Below are 16,667 nucleotides of genomic sequence, written 5' to 3' on the forward strand. Positions count from 1 at the left end.
ATCTGTCCTTAAACTGCTGGCTTTGGTATAGGGAACATGAATCTTGCTGATGTTGTACTCTTCCAAGCGCTTAATACAGTGCCTAGAATTTAATAAGGGTGAAGGAAATGCCACTGATTAAGCCCAGAAAGGGAAAACTTAAAGAAGCATAAAGTAAAGAATGGGAGGGAAATAAGTTGAGATAAAATTGAGCAAGACAGGCAGAAATGGGAGGGAAGAGAGCCAAAGAGGGACAAAAAGCTGAAGCAGGTATAAAGAGGCAAGTCCAGAGGAAAAAAAGCCCAGCATCATCATCAACAGCTATTTATTCAAAGTCCCCAACCGGAGCACTGTACGAGCTACTTGAAAGAAGAGTAAATTCCAAGTAAAATAAACCATCCATATCCTCAAGGATGATAAAATACAATACTGGAAACAGGCAGACCCCAATTATTTAGAAATTGAAGGAGCAGGGGGAAAGTATGTGGCTATTGCTGATATCAGCCAGACTCTAGAAAGAGAGACCTATATACATAAATGTTGATGGTGGCTTTGGGGATTACATGACCTGGGGATGTGGAAACTAACTGGAAACTGCTTCCAAGAGGCGATGGGATTTAAGGAGGGCCCTGAAAGTGGGAGAACTGTAGTCCAGTGGTTTTGAGGGGGAAGGGAGTTTCAAGCAGGAGAAATGGCATGAATAAGGGTCAGTAACAGGTGAATTAAGAGTAAGGTGAAGTGAGAAAATTATCTTGGGAGGAGCAAAGAGTGCAGGCTGAGGTGTACTGGGGTAACAGGGTATGTACAAAAGAGGGAGAGAAAAGTGAAAGGCCTTGAAGTCAATGATAATGAGTTCTTACTTGGTGCAGAAGGAAATGGGTAGCCACCAAAGGTTTTTGAAGGGTGAAGAGAGATGAATGCTGAAAGAGGTTCAAAGAAAGATGAACTAGGCAGTCAAGTGTAGAATTAAAGGAAGAAGGGAAAGGAAAGAGGCAGGGAGATGAGCAGGCTAATTGGAGTGACAGGAGGACAGAAAGGCAAGCGAATTGAGAGGATTAGGACAAGGAGGAAAGAAACACAGCGCATAGGCGTGATATTTTTTTTTGAGGTCTATCACAATCACAGAACTTTAGACATGCAAAAAATTTTATGGAGTCAGCCGGACCACAAGCAGGGCATTTATTTTGTTTCCTGGTTAGGTGATATGATCCAGAATTATTATTAATTTTTTATTTCAGAGACTAATCTGATCTTTACCCACTATAACTGTAGTCAAATATATTAGGCTTATTATTTTGATTAAATGAGAAAAGTCAAGTTTATTATCCATTTTAAAGGCATTTAAATGTAGACCCAAAGGAGGACACTTGACAGGTAGGCGTCAAAAACACAAAGAAATCCTCAATATGCTCAAATATCCTCCTTTGGGGAATCCATGTAAGTACACTTAAAAATTCATCATCATCATCATAAACAGCTGTATTTATTTTCCACGTGGCAAGCCCTGAACCCCAGATGCTTGGGGTACAAACACATTCCTTGCTCACAAGGAACATGCAATTTAAATAATGAAGACAAACCCATAGAGGATTTTCCTATGAGTTTGAATATCTAAGAACTTGAGGACTGTGAAACTGAAGCTATGTAGAACAAAGGAGAATATAATGATGATTTTTTGGTATTTACGATTCCAAATGGCCCCACGCCAACCTATGTGGAAGAACTGAGCATAGTGTCAATAGCATAGTCTCCATCTGTGACTCATAAGGTGTTTTGCATACAAATGAAATTTCTTCAAAAGGCTGCAAACTTTTCCAATTCGCAGTTTCCTGTATTTCGGAACAGGCAACTGAAGTACAATTCCCTTTCAAACATACTGCAGATAAACACAGGCCTCATAATCCATTCCAGAGTTTATCATTCCATAATAGAATGGCAACATTTCAAATTAAAAACAACAAGAAAGAGATCAAACCTCTGATCGACTCTTACTTTTCCAAAGGGTCAGTCATTTTTTTCAAGTTTCTGTGGAATCGTAAAGCTTGAATGTCCTGTGTCTCTATCTTAGGAGGCAGGAGTCCTTGAAGGCCAAGCATCTGTCGTTCTCGCAAAGTAAATGCCATTCCCTGGTGAAAAGGGGAAAGGGAGGGAAGAATATTTAGTAGCTACTGCATATTTTATCATCTGTATGCACAAACAAATTTCACAAAATTTGTGAATCTGATTCTTCATTAACTACTTAGAGTTTGTGGAATACCTAGTTTTCTTGCTTCTTGTTTCCCATCTGGGGCCTCTCACACCTTGTTCACTACTTCTTTTAGGATAGAAAAGGGCAAGGGAATGTAGGCGAAATGAAAAATCAAATTAGAAATTATTGGCTCAATTTTTATAATATTCTACTAATAGCACCAGCCTTGGACGATTTCCTTTTTTTTTTAATTGCTTAAACTTCCAGCCTTATTATCTTCATTGGCCCCCATGATGCTGATAAGGCCTTTCCCAGCCCAGAACAGGTTTCAGTTATCAGCTGTCATGTCTCCTTCTCTAAAAGTTGTAAAGATTAAGTTCCTAAAATTATAACATTAAGTCCCTCTCCCAATGGTATAGTCATGCACCTGTCTTCTTAGTCCTCGTGTACTTTATTGCCTCCTTTTCAGTGCTTGAGCTGCTCCTTGACAAGCAACGAGGCTTAGTGGAAAGAGCCCACGCTGGGGAGTCAGTAGTTCTACTCCCAGCTCCACCACTTATCAGCTGTGTGACTCTGGGCAAGTCACTTAACTTCTCTGTGCCTCAGCTCCCTCATCTGTAAAATGGGGATTAAGACTGTGAACACACACGGGACAACCTCGTTAGCTTGTATCTATCCTGGCACTTAGAACAGTGCTTGGCATCATCATCATTATTATTACTATTATTCTTAAATTAGGCCTAAATCTCTGAAGGCCCATTTAAGTAAGTTGATTAGCATTTTAGCCATAACATCAAATGCTTTCATTTTTTATTTTAATAGCATGAAAGATGTAATGGAGAAAAGTTATTCCCACTTTGGCAAATGCAAAAAAAAAAAAAACCATTAATCAAGGTGAGTCATTGGTGCAAGCCATAAATGGCATCTGTGACTCTGGTTCCTAGAATCCAATTAATTTTATTTTGGGCAGGGGTAGGGCAAATGTAAAAGGCACACTGAAATTGTGTCAGCAACAGAAAGACAACCAAACTGAGTCCGGATGGATTCATGACAAATCAGTGAGGCAAAAGAAGTTGGGTTGGCGCCTCTGAAATCCTTCACCTTGAAAGAACTGGGGAAGGAATCACAAATGAGAAAGGTGGTTAAGTGTGGAAGGCTTTTCGCCATTCTAACTCATACTAATCTTGGAAAGACCTAATACTCCCCACAAATGATATTTTGGGGAGAGCTGCTCTTAGGAGTCAATTTATCATGGGGGCACCTAGAGGGGCTTCAGTTTCTTCATCTACATCTTCCCCTTCCCTTTTTGACAAAGATTTCATAAACGCTTTCTTTTTCCTTTCTTTTTTTTTTTTTTAAAAAAAGCAATATGTTCTTCAGGGATGGTGTTAAATTCATCATAGTTGGTAGAAGGGGAAGACGCAGCCAGGGTAATGGTACTTTTGATTAATAAAGGACTCAAAAGAAATAGCCTTGATAAATATTAAATGAATTTAATTATTGTTTAATCCATTATTTCTTTGGGAGTTTATACATTCATTTAACTGAAGAGACAGTGTGCTACAGTGATGTAGAACATGTAGACTCCTAAAATGAAATGACAATTTTGAAACAAAACTAATTGGTATAACACATGGTTGCTGAACTTGACCATTAGTAAAACTAACAGTAAATGAATCTTAGAAGAGATTGTCCTTAAACTCTTCACCACTGAAGACAAGGTCATGTGTGGGCCACATAGGGCTGTAAATGGGTGTAAAAATGGTCAGTCAGCAAGTCCCTGTCAGTTTTCCCATATTTTTCTGAATCTGGGTGGAGGAGGTGCTTTGCCCTGGACAGAAGTGGGTCCTTCTTTTCCATGTGTCTTTTTGTATTTAGTATTTTTTTTTTCCAAAAGCCACCTTGAACTGTCACCCCACTTGTCTGAGACCACAGCTTCCTAACCAATTAATGGGAACCGGGGGGTGGGCAGAGAGAAAGAGGGAAAATACTGAGCAATATTCCGCCCCAACCCATACCCACAAGCTGGAAATGAGGACACAAGGAAGTTGGAGAAGGCTTTTGCCCTAATAACTCCTCCTCTTCCTCTCCTGTCTTACTGCCTTCCCACCCTCCCTGAGAAGGCAGGGAAAAAGAATGATTTCCCCAACTAATGCCAAGTACACAGCTGGTGTTCAGCATTTCTTTCCTGGCATATATGAAGGGTACACATTTTCAAATAAAATGATGGTGAGAGAAATCAGAGTGATCATATTTAGATAATTAAGAACGGCGCTTTCACAAAGTCGCGAAATCTTGGGGGTAGACGTTCTTTTCGCAAGGACAGATCCATTTCTTTATATAATTTTAAAGCTATGTTTTTATGAGTTACTGGCATTATGGAGGGTATAAAACATTCGCTCCCAAAATAGCCAATAACAATAATAATAATTATAATGATCAATAATAATATTAGTATTTGTTAATCACCTGTTACATGCCAAGCACCAAACTAAGCGCTGGCATATACAATATAAGACAATCAGATGCAATACTACACGCAGAGAAGCAGCACGGCTCAGTGGGAAGAGCACGGGCTTGGGAGTCGGAGGTCATGGGTTCGAATCCTGACTCCGTCACTTGTCAGCTGTGTGACCTTGGGCAAGTCACTTAACTTCTCTGGGCCTCAGTTCCCTCACCTGCAAAATGGGGATTAAGGCTGTGAGCCCCACATGGGATAACCTGATCACCTTGTATTCCCCCCCAAGCGCTTAGAACAGTGCTTCGCACCTAGTAAGCGCTTAACAAATGCCATTATTATTATTATTATTATTATTACTATGTACATATGGAACAAGGCGCACAGTCTAAGCTTACTTAGAGATGAGAAGCATCGTGACCCAGCGGATAGAAGACGGGACTGGGAGTCAGGAGGACCTGGGTTTTTATCTTGGCTCTGCCACTCGTCTGCTGTGTGACCTTGGGCAAATCACTTCACTTCTCTATGCTTCAGCTACCTCATCTGTAAAATGGGAATTAAGACTATGAGCCCCATGTGGAACACGTGGACTGTCCAACCTATATCCTGTATCTACCCCAGTGCCAGGCACATAGTACGTGCTCAACAGATACCATTTAAAAAAAAGGTAACCCAGGCAACACGGAGAGGATTAGCGACTTGCTCAAGTTATATAGTAAAGTAAATTTTAGAAGTCAGTTTTTAAATGTTCTGGGTTACGAATATCAGTTTAACAAATATGATTATGTTCACCTGATTTACTTATAGGAGAGAACCAACTAAGCATTTCTAGATTGACTGATGATATTTATACAACTTGACCATTGGCTTTAATCCATCAGCTCACCCTCTATCTTACCTCACTGATTTCCTGCATGCTTTTCTCTCCTCTGCCAACCTACTCACAGTCCTTGGACCTCATCTATTTTTCCACCCACCCTTTGCCCAAGTCCTTCCTCTGGCCTGAAACTCCCACCCCCGTCACATGTTGGACTCCTACTCTTCCCACCTTCCAAGTCTTATTAAAATCATATCACCTCCAAGAAACCTTCCCTAACTAAACCCTCATCTCCCCTGCTCCCTCTCCCTTCTGCACTGCCTATGCTCATGGATCTGTGCTCTTTAAGCACTTGATATTCACTCCACCTTCAGCCCTACAGAATTTTTGCCCATATTCTTACACTCCGCCATTTCCCCTACCTGTAATTTATCTGAATGTCAATTTCCCCTTCTGGATTAAGATCCTGGATTAAGGTATAAAGTTCCTGTGAGGAGAGATTACGTTTACCAGCTCCACTGCGTTGCACTCTCTCAAGTGCAAAGAACATTGTTCTCCACATTACTCACATATCCACTTGGGTCTGTGCCCATTAAGCACTTGTTATTCCCCCCACCCTCAGCCCATAGCACTTCCACGAATTTTCATGCCTGTATCCTCCTCTAGACTACTCTTGATGGACTGGGAAAGTATCTGCCAACTCCGTTGTGTTGTACTCTTGCAAATGCTCAGCACAGTGCTCTGCACACATTAAGCAAGCAATAAATACCACTGATTGATCTAACTGCAGAACAAAAGAATATTCAACCTACATTTTGGCACAGATTAAACATTCAGAATTCATATTTTTCAATCTCTAGAGATGCTAAACAGCTCTGTTTACTTTTCGAAACTTGAGCAATAAACAGTCATGTAACCCATTCTAGTTTAGGCTTTCAAAGAGATTTCCTCCAATACAACTGTCATTTGTTATATATATGCTTGAATCCTTTAGACAATTGAAAGCTAAACAGAAGAAAATAATTAAAAAATGCATTTTTTTTTTTTTTATCAGGTCCCTCATTTTATTTAGTGATTACTTGGCAGATGTGACAAGGTTTATTACAGTTGGAGCTGGATTAGAAACTCCTATCCAATGAGTGGATTATCCTCACCCTGTAATTCTGCCTGCCTTTGTTCTCTTTGCATGTTTGGCAGGACAGAGAGGTAGAAGAAAATGACCAGGGAGAGAAAGAAGAGGCTGTTTATGGGTTATTTGTTGAGTTCATTTATCTATGATAAGACCAAAAAACTGAGTTGACTACTGTGTATTATTTTGTTTTTCCTAAACTGTACTTATCACATATTCTAACAGCATGGATTTTAAAATTAATTTTCAGTTAGTGACTATATTATACTGCTCCAAAATTAAGACGGCCCAAGATCTCAAATGAACTCCTTGAAACTGAATGCTTCAGAATAGAAAATAATTAATTCCTCCATTCACTTTTCCTCTCACCTCCGTCTGTGTATCACCTGTCTCACTTCTATAAATCGTCTCCAGGATTTTTTTAAGATTCATGTGCATGTTATTTTTCTCACTGAATTATCACTGCCTGTGTTATATTTCTGGTATTTATGATGGCAACACTAGAGGTATAATTTAGATGCAATATTTAATATTTTTCTGATTTGACCTTTCTTAATGAGAAGACAAACTTAAATACTCCTTCAGTCTGGATCTGAGATGAGGTGAGGAGGGAAGACTGTAACAGCTGGCATCCGCTCAGAATAACAGATTAATTGAGAAGAAAATTCAGGAAGAGAAACCACAATTTGGGAGTGGTGAAAGGTGGGGGAAAAAAGAGAAGGGAGCTTCACCTCATTCATTCATTCATTCAATCATATTTATTGGGCTCTTAACGTGTCTGCCTCATATGAATAATTGCACTGCCCTTGTTATAGATCAACCTTAGAACGAACAAAAATGAAAATTCAGAGGGCCCTGGAAATAATTTTTGGATAACTCACTCATTCTGAAAACACTTTCTACAGTCTAAAAAGCAAAGAGGCTGTCTTGACAAAGGAACTTCAGCAGGGAATGGGTCTGCTAATTCTCTTGTATTGTACTCTCCCAAGCACTTAGACCAGTGCTCTGCACATAATAAGCGCTCAATAAATACCACTGATTGATTGATTTTTTTGATACATAAGTAAACTAATAAGGATACTGCATTCATTCCCTCTGGATCCAAAATCATAGGTAGGCTGCATGTGTATTGAGGGAGGTCCAGCTGCTGATAACAGAAGCAATACATCATGTAGCTTTTCCATCAATCCCAATTTAAGGCCCTTTGTCAAGAGCATTTGGGTCAAATTTTTTTCAAGTACCGTCACAGGCTTTGCTTTTTAGCTCTATTACTGACTTGGGCAAAAATAAGAATCAATTTTGAAGATGAAAGCCTTTATATTCTATTTCCAAACATCTAAGCTGGAGAGTTCCTCGATTTTGATTGATAGGTATAGGCCATGTAATTAAAGCTGGATTACATCTTACATGTAAACAGCTGTAGAACGTGATTTTAACGTGCAATGCCATTTTACAAAGGCCCTAGCATTTAAATCTCTTCAAAACCCGGTTATTTCCCAAGTCCCAAATTACACAGTCCAAGTCCCAAACTCCTCCGAGGCGGCAAATGAACACCAAATGAGGGATGAGAAACACCATTACCGGGACCAGATGAGGTGTAGAGTAATAGGAAAATTACTTACTTTGTTTGTTCTTGGATTCAACATCAGCGGCTTGCCTTTCTCCTTGGTGTGTAATCTGCGACATGCCAAAGAACAAGGCGTGGCAATTACTCTTAACCGGGACAACATTTTTGATTTCACCTGCAGAGAATGAAAAGACGAGCATATGTGAAGTATTGGAACCGCGGAAGTTTGGTATCCCCATTGAATGGTTTTGATTTGGGATAGACTGTGTCAGAACAAGCGGGCCAAATGGGCAGGACAAAACCAAGGAATGGAAGGGAGAAAGGTACAAAAGAGGGTGGTGATGGATAAAATGGAGGCTCAGCACCTTTCGAATGCTATTTCCACCACTAGCGTGAGCCGGGTCTAACCCATGAGTTGCAAGGCCGCAGGACTAATTCTAGTTAGTCAATGACATTTAAAAGCCGGTGGGGATTGGGAGGATTTAAGACACCCTGGCAATGAAGCCCCTTCCACTTCTGGTGTTTTAGGTTGGGGAAGTTATGGCGTGGGGAGTGCTGAGTTGTTAATCAGCTACCACACAGATGGTAGCTACCTATGTGAATACCTCCTTCCCCCTAGAAGGGATGCTAAAATATCAACTACTTCCTGGATTTTCTGCCCGACTCCTGATCCAGGTTCACTTTGGGGATAATTCAGTGCTTCCGGAGGCCAGGCACAGTCAGGAGCCAGAAAGCCAAGCTGGACCCAATAGAGGCTTGCATGGGTTGGAAAGCGTAACGTCCAACTTACCCTAGTATTGGCTCCTACGAGGGCTGGCTTGGCCCTGTACTAGCTATGTCACTTTTGAATCGGGAACCGGCATAGTGGAAAAAGTACGGGCCCGGGTTTTAATCCCGGTTCTGCCACTTGGCTGCTATGTGACCCTGGGCGAGTCACTTAACTTCTCTGCACCTCAGTTACATCAACTGTAAAATAATAATAATAATAATGATGGTACTTGTTAAACTCTCACTATGTACCCAGCACTGTTCTAAGTGCTGGGGTAGATACAAGTTATCAGGTTGGACGCAGTGCCTGTCCCATGTGGGGCTCACATTCTTAATCCCCATTTTATCGATGAAGTAACTGAGGCGCAGAGAAGTTAAAAAGACTTGCCCCAGGTCACACAGCAGACACGTGGTGGAGGTGGGATTAGAACCCAAGTCCTTCTGACTCCCACGACCGTGCTCTATCCACTATGCCACGCTGCTTCTTTAATGGGAACTTTCATTGTGAGTACCATGTGGGACGGGGACTGGGACCAACCTGATTAGCCTGCATCTTTCCCAGTGCTTAGTACCGGGCCTGACGCATAGTAAGAGCTTAACAAATACCATTTAAAACCAAAACGGCAACAGCAACAACAAAAAGTGCACTTGCTCTCTCCATACCAAGAATGGCCACAATCTCACTTCTGGAGAATCATCCGAATTTGGATCAAATCCTAATGGGGGTTTGCTTGGGGCTGACCTAACCTGGTTACAAGGGCTCGGGAACTGCAGAATTCAAGGGCTTTCCCGAGCCTGAACAGGACCTTCCCAAATCCAGACGAGGCCCCAGGTTTCAGACTTGTGCAGGACCCCATCCCTCCCCTTATAAGAATAAAGGCTAATCCAACTATCACCGGAAAAGTACTCGGCCTGCAAGAATTATTTTTCTAATGCAACATCTGCTTTTCAGTTCTGCGCAATTATGTTTCATTAATGATACGCATCCTTATTGAATAAACCTTTCAATTATAAAAACACTGTCCTAAGGCAGGCTGTCAAATGTAGATGTTAAATGATGAAGCTTTTTGGAGAAAGCAGCAGAAGGCATTAGTAATAAAAACAAATTATTTACAACCGTAAAATTCTGCACTAAATTAGTTGGCTGGGGATGCGTGTTATGCAATAGTCTTCCAGAAGCAGAAAAAAAGAATATCTCACAGAAAACCTTTCATTATGTGTCTGTTGCCAATCCCCACTAACTCCTTCATGCTTAGGACTAGGGGATCTGTCTATATGTCAGAACCACGGATTTCTTTCTTAGCACAGTGCTTTAAACAGAAGTGCTTAATACATTTTACCACTAATGCAAGCATTACACTACCACTATGATTATTGATATTAATGTCTGGTTCCCTCTCTAGACTGTTAGCTCTTTGCAGGCAGGGAATGTGTCTGCTAACTTTGTTACCTCATCTGTAAACTGGGGATTAAAAATGTGAACCCCAAATGGGACATGGACTGTGTCCAAACTGATTATCATGTATCTACACCAGCGCTTAGTACGGTGCCTGGCAAACAGTAAGCACATAACAAAGATGATAAAAAAAAGAAAAAGGATTGATTGATGAATAGAACAAACTCCACCAAGTCATTTTCTAAACCCATATACTTGGACTGGGACCCCCATGGAGGGCAGAGACTGTGTCAAACCTGAATATCTTGAATTAAGCACCGGTGCTTAGAACAGTACTTGGCAGATACTGCGAGCCCGTTGTTGGGTAGGGACCGTCTCTATATGTTGCCAACTTGTACTTCCCAAGCGCTTAGTACAGTGCTCTGCACACAATACGCACTCAATAAATAAGATTGAATGAATGAATGAAATGCTTAACAAATATGATTGGTATAATTGTTATTATTTTTGTTTCACTCCCAGCACACGAGCAGTAAGGGTTAGTGAGTAATTGCAGTTCCCAGCTTGAGTTTTTTTTAATTTTCATGAAAAAACACTTATAAGCTCACTGAAGAGCTCACTGAAGAGTATTTTAGGATCAGCTAAGCGTAAAAATTGTATTCTAACTATAAAATACTAATAGTTTCAAAGGCTGGTATCTCCCTGGCTCACTGAACGTGCCACCAACCTGAAGGAAAAAAATTCTAAAGAAGTGCCACAGGGCAGATGAGGGGGTGAAATAATAAGGGCCACTGAAGCTAAAATGCAGTCCTGCTATAAATTATTTTCCAAGCACACTTATCTGTGCATCCATTACAGTTTTTCAATATTTAAATACCAAAAACACTTTAAATACAACACTACCCAATCCTTTTTTCATTTCACTTCCATGGCGTAATTAAAAACCCTGTGGAATTTAATTCACAAGGTACTCTCTTTAGAAACCCAAACTACTTTTACTTAGGCTTTTCTAATTCCAAGAGGACTTTCTTTGAAGTGCTGTATTGGCCATATTTTTGTAAAGAAGAAAATCAGATTCTGGGAAATCAGCTGTCTTGTCAAATAATTTATTTTTAAATGGAAAATGCACGGGCCACACATTCCAAAATTATATATTATAAATCATGATTTATATTAATATCTGTCTTCTCCTCTAGATTGTCAGCTCATTGTGGGCAGAGAACATGTCTACCCGCTCTGTTATAGTGGACACTCCCGAGTGCTTAGTACAGTGCTCTGCATACAAGCGCTCTATAACTGTCATTGATGATGTTACCTGAAGTTTTTTGTTTTTCACTGGACAGTTCTGAACATCTAAAAAGTCATCAGAGCTACCAGGCAAAATCACCTTGAGGTATGTGTTAATGAGAAATATCCCAAATTCCCTGCACTTAATTCTTGACTGATTGATTCAGTCGGTCAATGGAAAACTAGCCCAGCTGTAGTATCAGGGCCATGAATCCTAAAGTAACAGACTCCCTTACGACACAATTCATTCCTCCAGAAACAAACAAATGGATTTTGGAGCAAATTAAACCAAAGTGGTCTTTGGCAGGCCAAATGGCTGGACTTCGATTAACATATTTTGGACACGTAATCCGGAGGACTGATTCTCTGGAGAAAACATTAACGCTAGGAAAAGTCCAGGGAAACCGTGGAAGAGGCAGACCAGTAGTTAGATGGACAGAGACCATAACAACGATAACGGAAGAATCATTAGAAAAGTTGCGGATTATGGCAGAGGACAGGAAATATAGAGAAATACAGAAATGTATTTCTGGAAAATAGAAATAGAGAAATATAGAGAAAATATATCCATGGAGTCGCTATGAATCGGAAACTACTCGACGGCATTTAATAATAATGACCTCCCCAAGTACTCATGTGCCCCTACACTGGCATCTAACACCCACACTTCCCTCCCTGGTTCTGGGGTCCCTATTTTAAGCCTGGAATAGCAGCAGCTGCAAAGATAAAAGTGGAAGGGAGGAAGGTGCACCAGGTGGGTATTTGTTGGGACAATTTATTGATGGACAGAATGAGTCTTGGGCTGCAGACAAGTTAGTTCAGGCCTTCATCTGGCCCTGTAAAGTATGCCACCACAGCTTCAACCATCCAAAACCCATCTGTGTGTGTGTAATAATAATGCTTTTATTGCGACAATTATTAAGTGCTTACTATACTCCCATTATGGCTTAAAAATTAACAAAACTAACTGCAAGGATGCTGCTCATCTTAACTAGCAGGTCGAAGGAAAACCAGAAAGATAAGGGAAGGTGAAGGGAGAAGGACAGCTAAAGGGGGAAATAAGTGGATGAGAGAAAGAGCTACATCGTAACACTTATTTTAGGGGAGATGATCTACGTTCCAGTTGGAAACATTAGGAGAAGACCCAGGTGTTTAAACTCCAAAAAAATCCAAAATTGTCAGTTGTTACACAACACATCAATGAACACACTTTGGGAGGGCGGGGGGAGAAAGTACAAAACAACGGCTCAGTATAGCTACAATTCTGGCAATTTTTTCCTCTTTAAACGGATCCTGAAATTCTGGAATTTATATGAAGAAACAGCTTCTGGTTTGGAAGAATGAAGCACTTCACAGTCCTAAAAACTCTTAATTCAAACTAATGGTAGAACTGTCCTTCAGTTTAACAAGACTCTACTGGAGGTAAGAATGAAGACCGAAGAACAAATACTTTTTTTTTTATTAGAGCGCTCAGTAAGTACTATTGATTAAATGCTTACACTCTGCCAGACACGAACTAAGCACTGGGGTAGATACAAGCTAATCAGGTTGGACACAGTCTATGTACTACGTGGGGCTCAAAATATTAATCCCCATTTTACAGATGAGGTAACAGGTACAGAGAAGTTAAGTGACTTGTTCAAGGTCACACAGCAGACATGTGGTGAAGCCGGATTAGAACCCAGGTCCGCTAACTCCCAAGCCTGTGCTCTTTTCAGTAGGCCACAGCTCCACGCAGAGCAGTTTACTTGGTGCTTAGGGTAATACAAGAAAATCGGTAGATAAAAATATCTGCTCTCAAGGTGCTTAGAATGTGGGGGGGGGACAGAAACTGAACTAAATTACATGTAGGAGGCAGATGGAAAAGGGGATATGTACATAAGTGCTACAGAAGATTGTAAATAATTTATGTTTAGGTCAACCAATGATAATTACTGAGTGTCTACTGTATGCAGACTCCTTTACTAAGGACTTGTGAAAATACAATAAAATAGAGTTGATTGATGGGATCCCTGCCCAAAGGAAGCTTAGATGTTACAGGGGAAGACAGACATTAAAATAAATTACCAAGAGGGTAAGTGATAGTGGAGTATAAAGATATATATTCACCCCATCCTCAGCACACCCAACACTTACATTCGTATCAATAATTTATTTAATTAATGTCTATCTCCCCCTCTAGACTGTAAACACCTTGTAGGCAAGGAACATGTCCACCAACTCCGTTATACTGTATTCTCCCAAGCACTTAGTACAGTGCTCTGCACACAGTACGTGCTCAATAAATATGATTAATTGAAGGGGTGAATTCTAGAGATGTTGTGAAGGTAGAACCACAAGAATTTGGTGACAGACTGCATATATGGATTGAAAGAGAGATGAGTCAATCAATCATATTTATTGAGCACTTACTGTGTGCAGAGCACTGTACTAAGCGCTTGGGAAGTACAAGTTGGCAACAGGAGTCAGGAATAATGCCATGGTTACAGGCTTGTGAGACAAGAATGAAAGCAGTCTTGTCTACAGTGATGAGAATCAGTATGGCACAGTGGATAGAGCACGGGACTGGAAATCGGAAGGTCATGGGTTCTAATCCTGGCTCTGCCACTTGTCTGCTGTATGACTTTAGGCAAATCACTTCACTTCTCTGTGCCTCAGTTACCTCATCTGAAAAATGGGGCTTGAGAATGTGAGCCCCACATGGGACAGGGCCTGTGTCCAATCCAATTTGTCTGTATCCACCCCAGCGCTTAGTACAGTGCCTGGCACATAGTAAGTGCTTAACAAATACCATAATTATTATTATTAAAGTCTAGGGGAGGACAGAGCTAGAGAGGGAAGATGAGGAGTTCTGGTTTGGCCATGTTAAGTTTGGTTATCCAGTAACATCTAAACTAAAGGTGTCTGAAGGCAAGAGGAAATGTGAGTCATTTATATTAATGTCTGTCTTCCTCTATAGATGGTAAGCTTGTTGTGGGCAGGGAATATGTCTTCTACCTCTGTAGCATTGTATTTTCCCAAGTGCTTAGTAAAGTGCTCTGCACATAGTAAGCACTCAATAAATACCACTGATTATTGACTGAGTCTGCAGAGAAAGAGAGGGGTCAAGACGACTGGAGAGGTGGGTTTGGGAATCACCTGTTTGAGAGGGCAGTTGAAGCTGTGGGAGATGAGTTTTCCCAGGGAATGGGTATAGGTGGAGAAAAGAAGAGAACCCAGAACATAGCCTTGAGGCACTTCCAGAACTAAGAGTGGAAAACAGAGGAGGAGAAAGCAAAAGAACTGATAAGGAGCAGTTTGAGAGAAAGGGGAGAACCAGGAGTGGTCAGTATTAGTGAAGCCAAGGTTAAATAATGTTTCCAGTAGAAGGAGGTGGTCCACAGTGCCAACAGCAGCTGAGAGGTTAAGGAGGATTAGGATGGAGTAGAGGCCATTGGATTTGGCAAGAAGGAAGTCACTTGTGACCTTAGAGAAGGCCATGTCTATGGAATGGAAGCCAGACTGCAGGGGGTCAAAGAGAAAGTTGGAAAGGAAATGGAGGCGATGAGTGTGGACAACTAAGAGTTTGGAGAGGGAGGAGTGGTAAGAGGGAGATGGGGTAGATACCTGGAGGGAGTCATGGGGTCAAGAGAGGGGTTTTGTTTTTTAAGGATATGGGATACGTTTGAAAGCAATAGGGAAAAAGCAATTGGACAGTGAACAGTTGGAGACATTCACCCCTCACATCCAAGCCATCACCAAAACCTGCCGGTCTCAGCTCCGCAACATTGCCAAGATCCGCCCTTTCCTCTCCATCCCAACCGCTACCCTGCTCGTTCAAGCTCTCATCCTATCCCGTCTGGACTACTGCATCAGCCTTCTCTCTGATCTCCCATCCTCGTGTCTCTCTCCACTTCAATCCATACTTCATGCTGCTGCCCGGATTATCTTTGTCCAGAAACGCCCTGGGCATGTTACTCCCCTCCTCAAAAATCTCCAGTGGCTACCAATCAATCTGTGCATCAGGCAGAAACTCCTCACCCTGGGCTTCCAGGCTGTCCATCCCCTCACCCCGTCCTACCTCACCTCCCTTCTTTCCTTCTCCAGCCCAGCCCGCACCCTCCGCTCCTCTGCCACTAACTTCCTCACCGGGCCTCGTTCTCGCCTGTCCCGCCGTCGACCCCCGGCCCACGTCATCCCCCGGGCCTGGAATGCCCTCCCTCTGCCCATCCGCCAAGCTAGCTCTCTTCCTCCCTTCAAGGCCCTGCTGAGAGCTCACCTCCTCCAGGAGGCCTTCCCAGACTGAGCCCCTTCCTTCCTCTCCCCCTCGTCCCCCTCTCCATCCCCCCCATCTTACCTCCTTCCCTTCCCCACAGCACCTGGATATATGTATATATGTTTGTACATATTTATTACTCTATTTATTTAACTTGTACATATCTATTCTATTTATTTTATTTTGTTAGTATGTTTGGTTTTGTTCTGTCTCCCCCCTTTTAGACTGTGAGCCCACTGCTGGGTAGGGACTGTCTCTATATGTTGCCAATTTGTACTTCCCAAGCGCTTAGTACAGTGCTCTGCACATAGTAAGCGCTCAATAAATACGATTGATGATGATGATGACTGGGTCAGAGGCATAGGTGGAGGTGGATACATTTGAGAGGAGGCATTAAATCTCTTGTGATACTGCTGGGAAAGAGAGCAGAGTCAAAGATGGGGCAGGAGCGAGTGAGGGCTGGAGAGGAGCAGGGGAGGTTTTAGTGAGAGCTCACCTGATGGCTTCAATTTTATCAACAAAGTTTGTAGCAAGGTCATTAGGGGCAACAGAAGTTAGGTGGTACAAGAGTGCTGAAATGGCATTTGTAGAGATAAGAAATTAATTGGGGCAGGCCTCCTGGAAGAGATGCGAGCCCACATCTAGACTTCTAGACTGTGAGCCCACTGCTGGGTAGGGACCATCTCTATATGTTGCCAACTTGTACTTCCCAAGCGTTTAGTACAGTGCTCTGCACACAGTAAGCGCTCAATAAATATGATTGAATGAATGAATGTGATTTCAGAAGGGCTATGGAGGGGGGGAAAGCGCTGACCTGGCAATT

General features: G+C 41.7%; 1 protein-coding gene across 3 annotated transcripts in view; it reads right to left on the reverse strand.

The window, feature by feature from the left end:
• The window catches only part of ME2 (malic enzyme 2), a 53,888-nt gene that overhangs the window by 33,581 nt on the left and 3,640 nt on the right, over positions 1 to 16,667 (reverse strand). Inside the window, exons 2-3 of one of the 3 annotated variants that reach the window (XM_038743646.1) lie at positions 8,194 to 8,313; positions 1,972 to 2,105 (exon numbers count right to left, since the gene is read on the reverse strand). In XM_038743646.1, the coding sequence (XP_038599574.1) occupies positions 1,972 to 2,105; positions 8,194 to 8,301 (242 nt within the window). In that variant the 5' untranslated portion in view covers positions 8,302 to 8,313. Of the gene's footprint in view, positions 1 to 1,954; positions 2,106 to 5,023; positions 5,095 to 8,193; positions 8,314 to 16,667 lie in introns of those variants that run through there. The other 2 variants (XM_038743647.1, XM_038743648.1) reach the window with 2 other exon arrangements.

Source organism: Tachyglossus aculeatus, chromosome 3, assembly GCF_015852505.1.
Source record: "Tachyglossus aculeatus isolate mTacAcu1 chromosome 3, mTacAcu1.pri, whole genome shotgun sequence".
In the NCBI taxonomy this organism is placed as follows: Eukaryota; Metazoa; Chordata; class Mammalia; order Monotremata; family Tachyglossidae; genus Tachyglossus; species Tachyglossus aculeatus.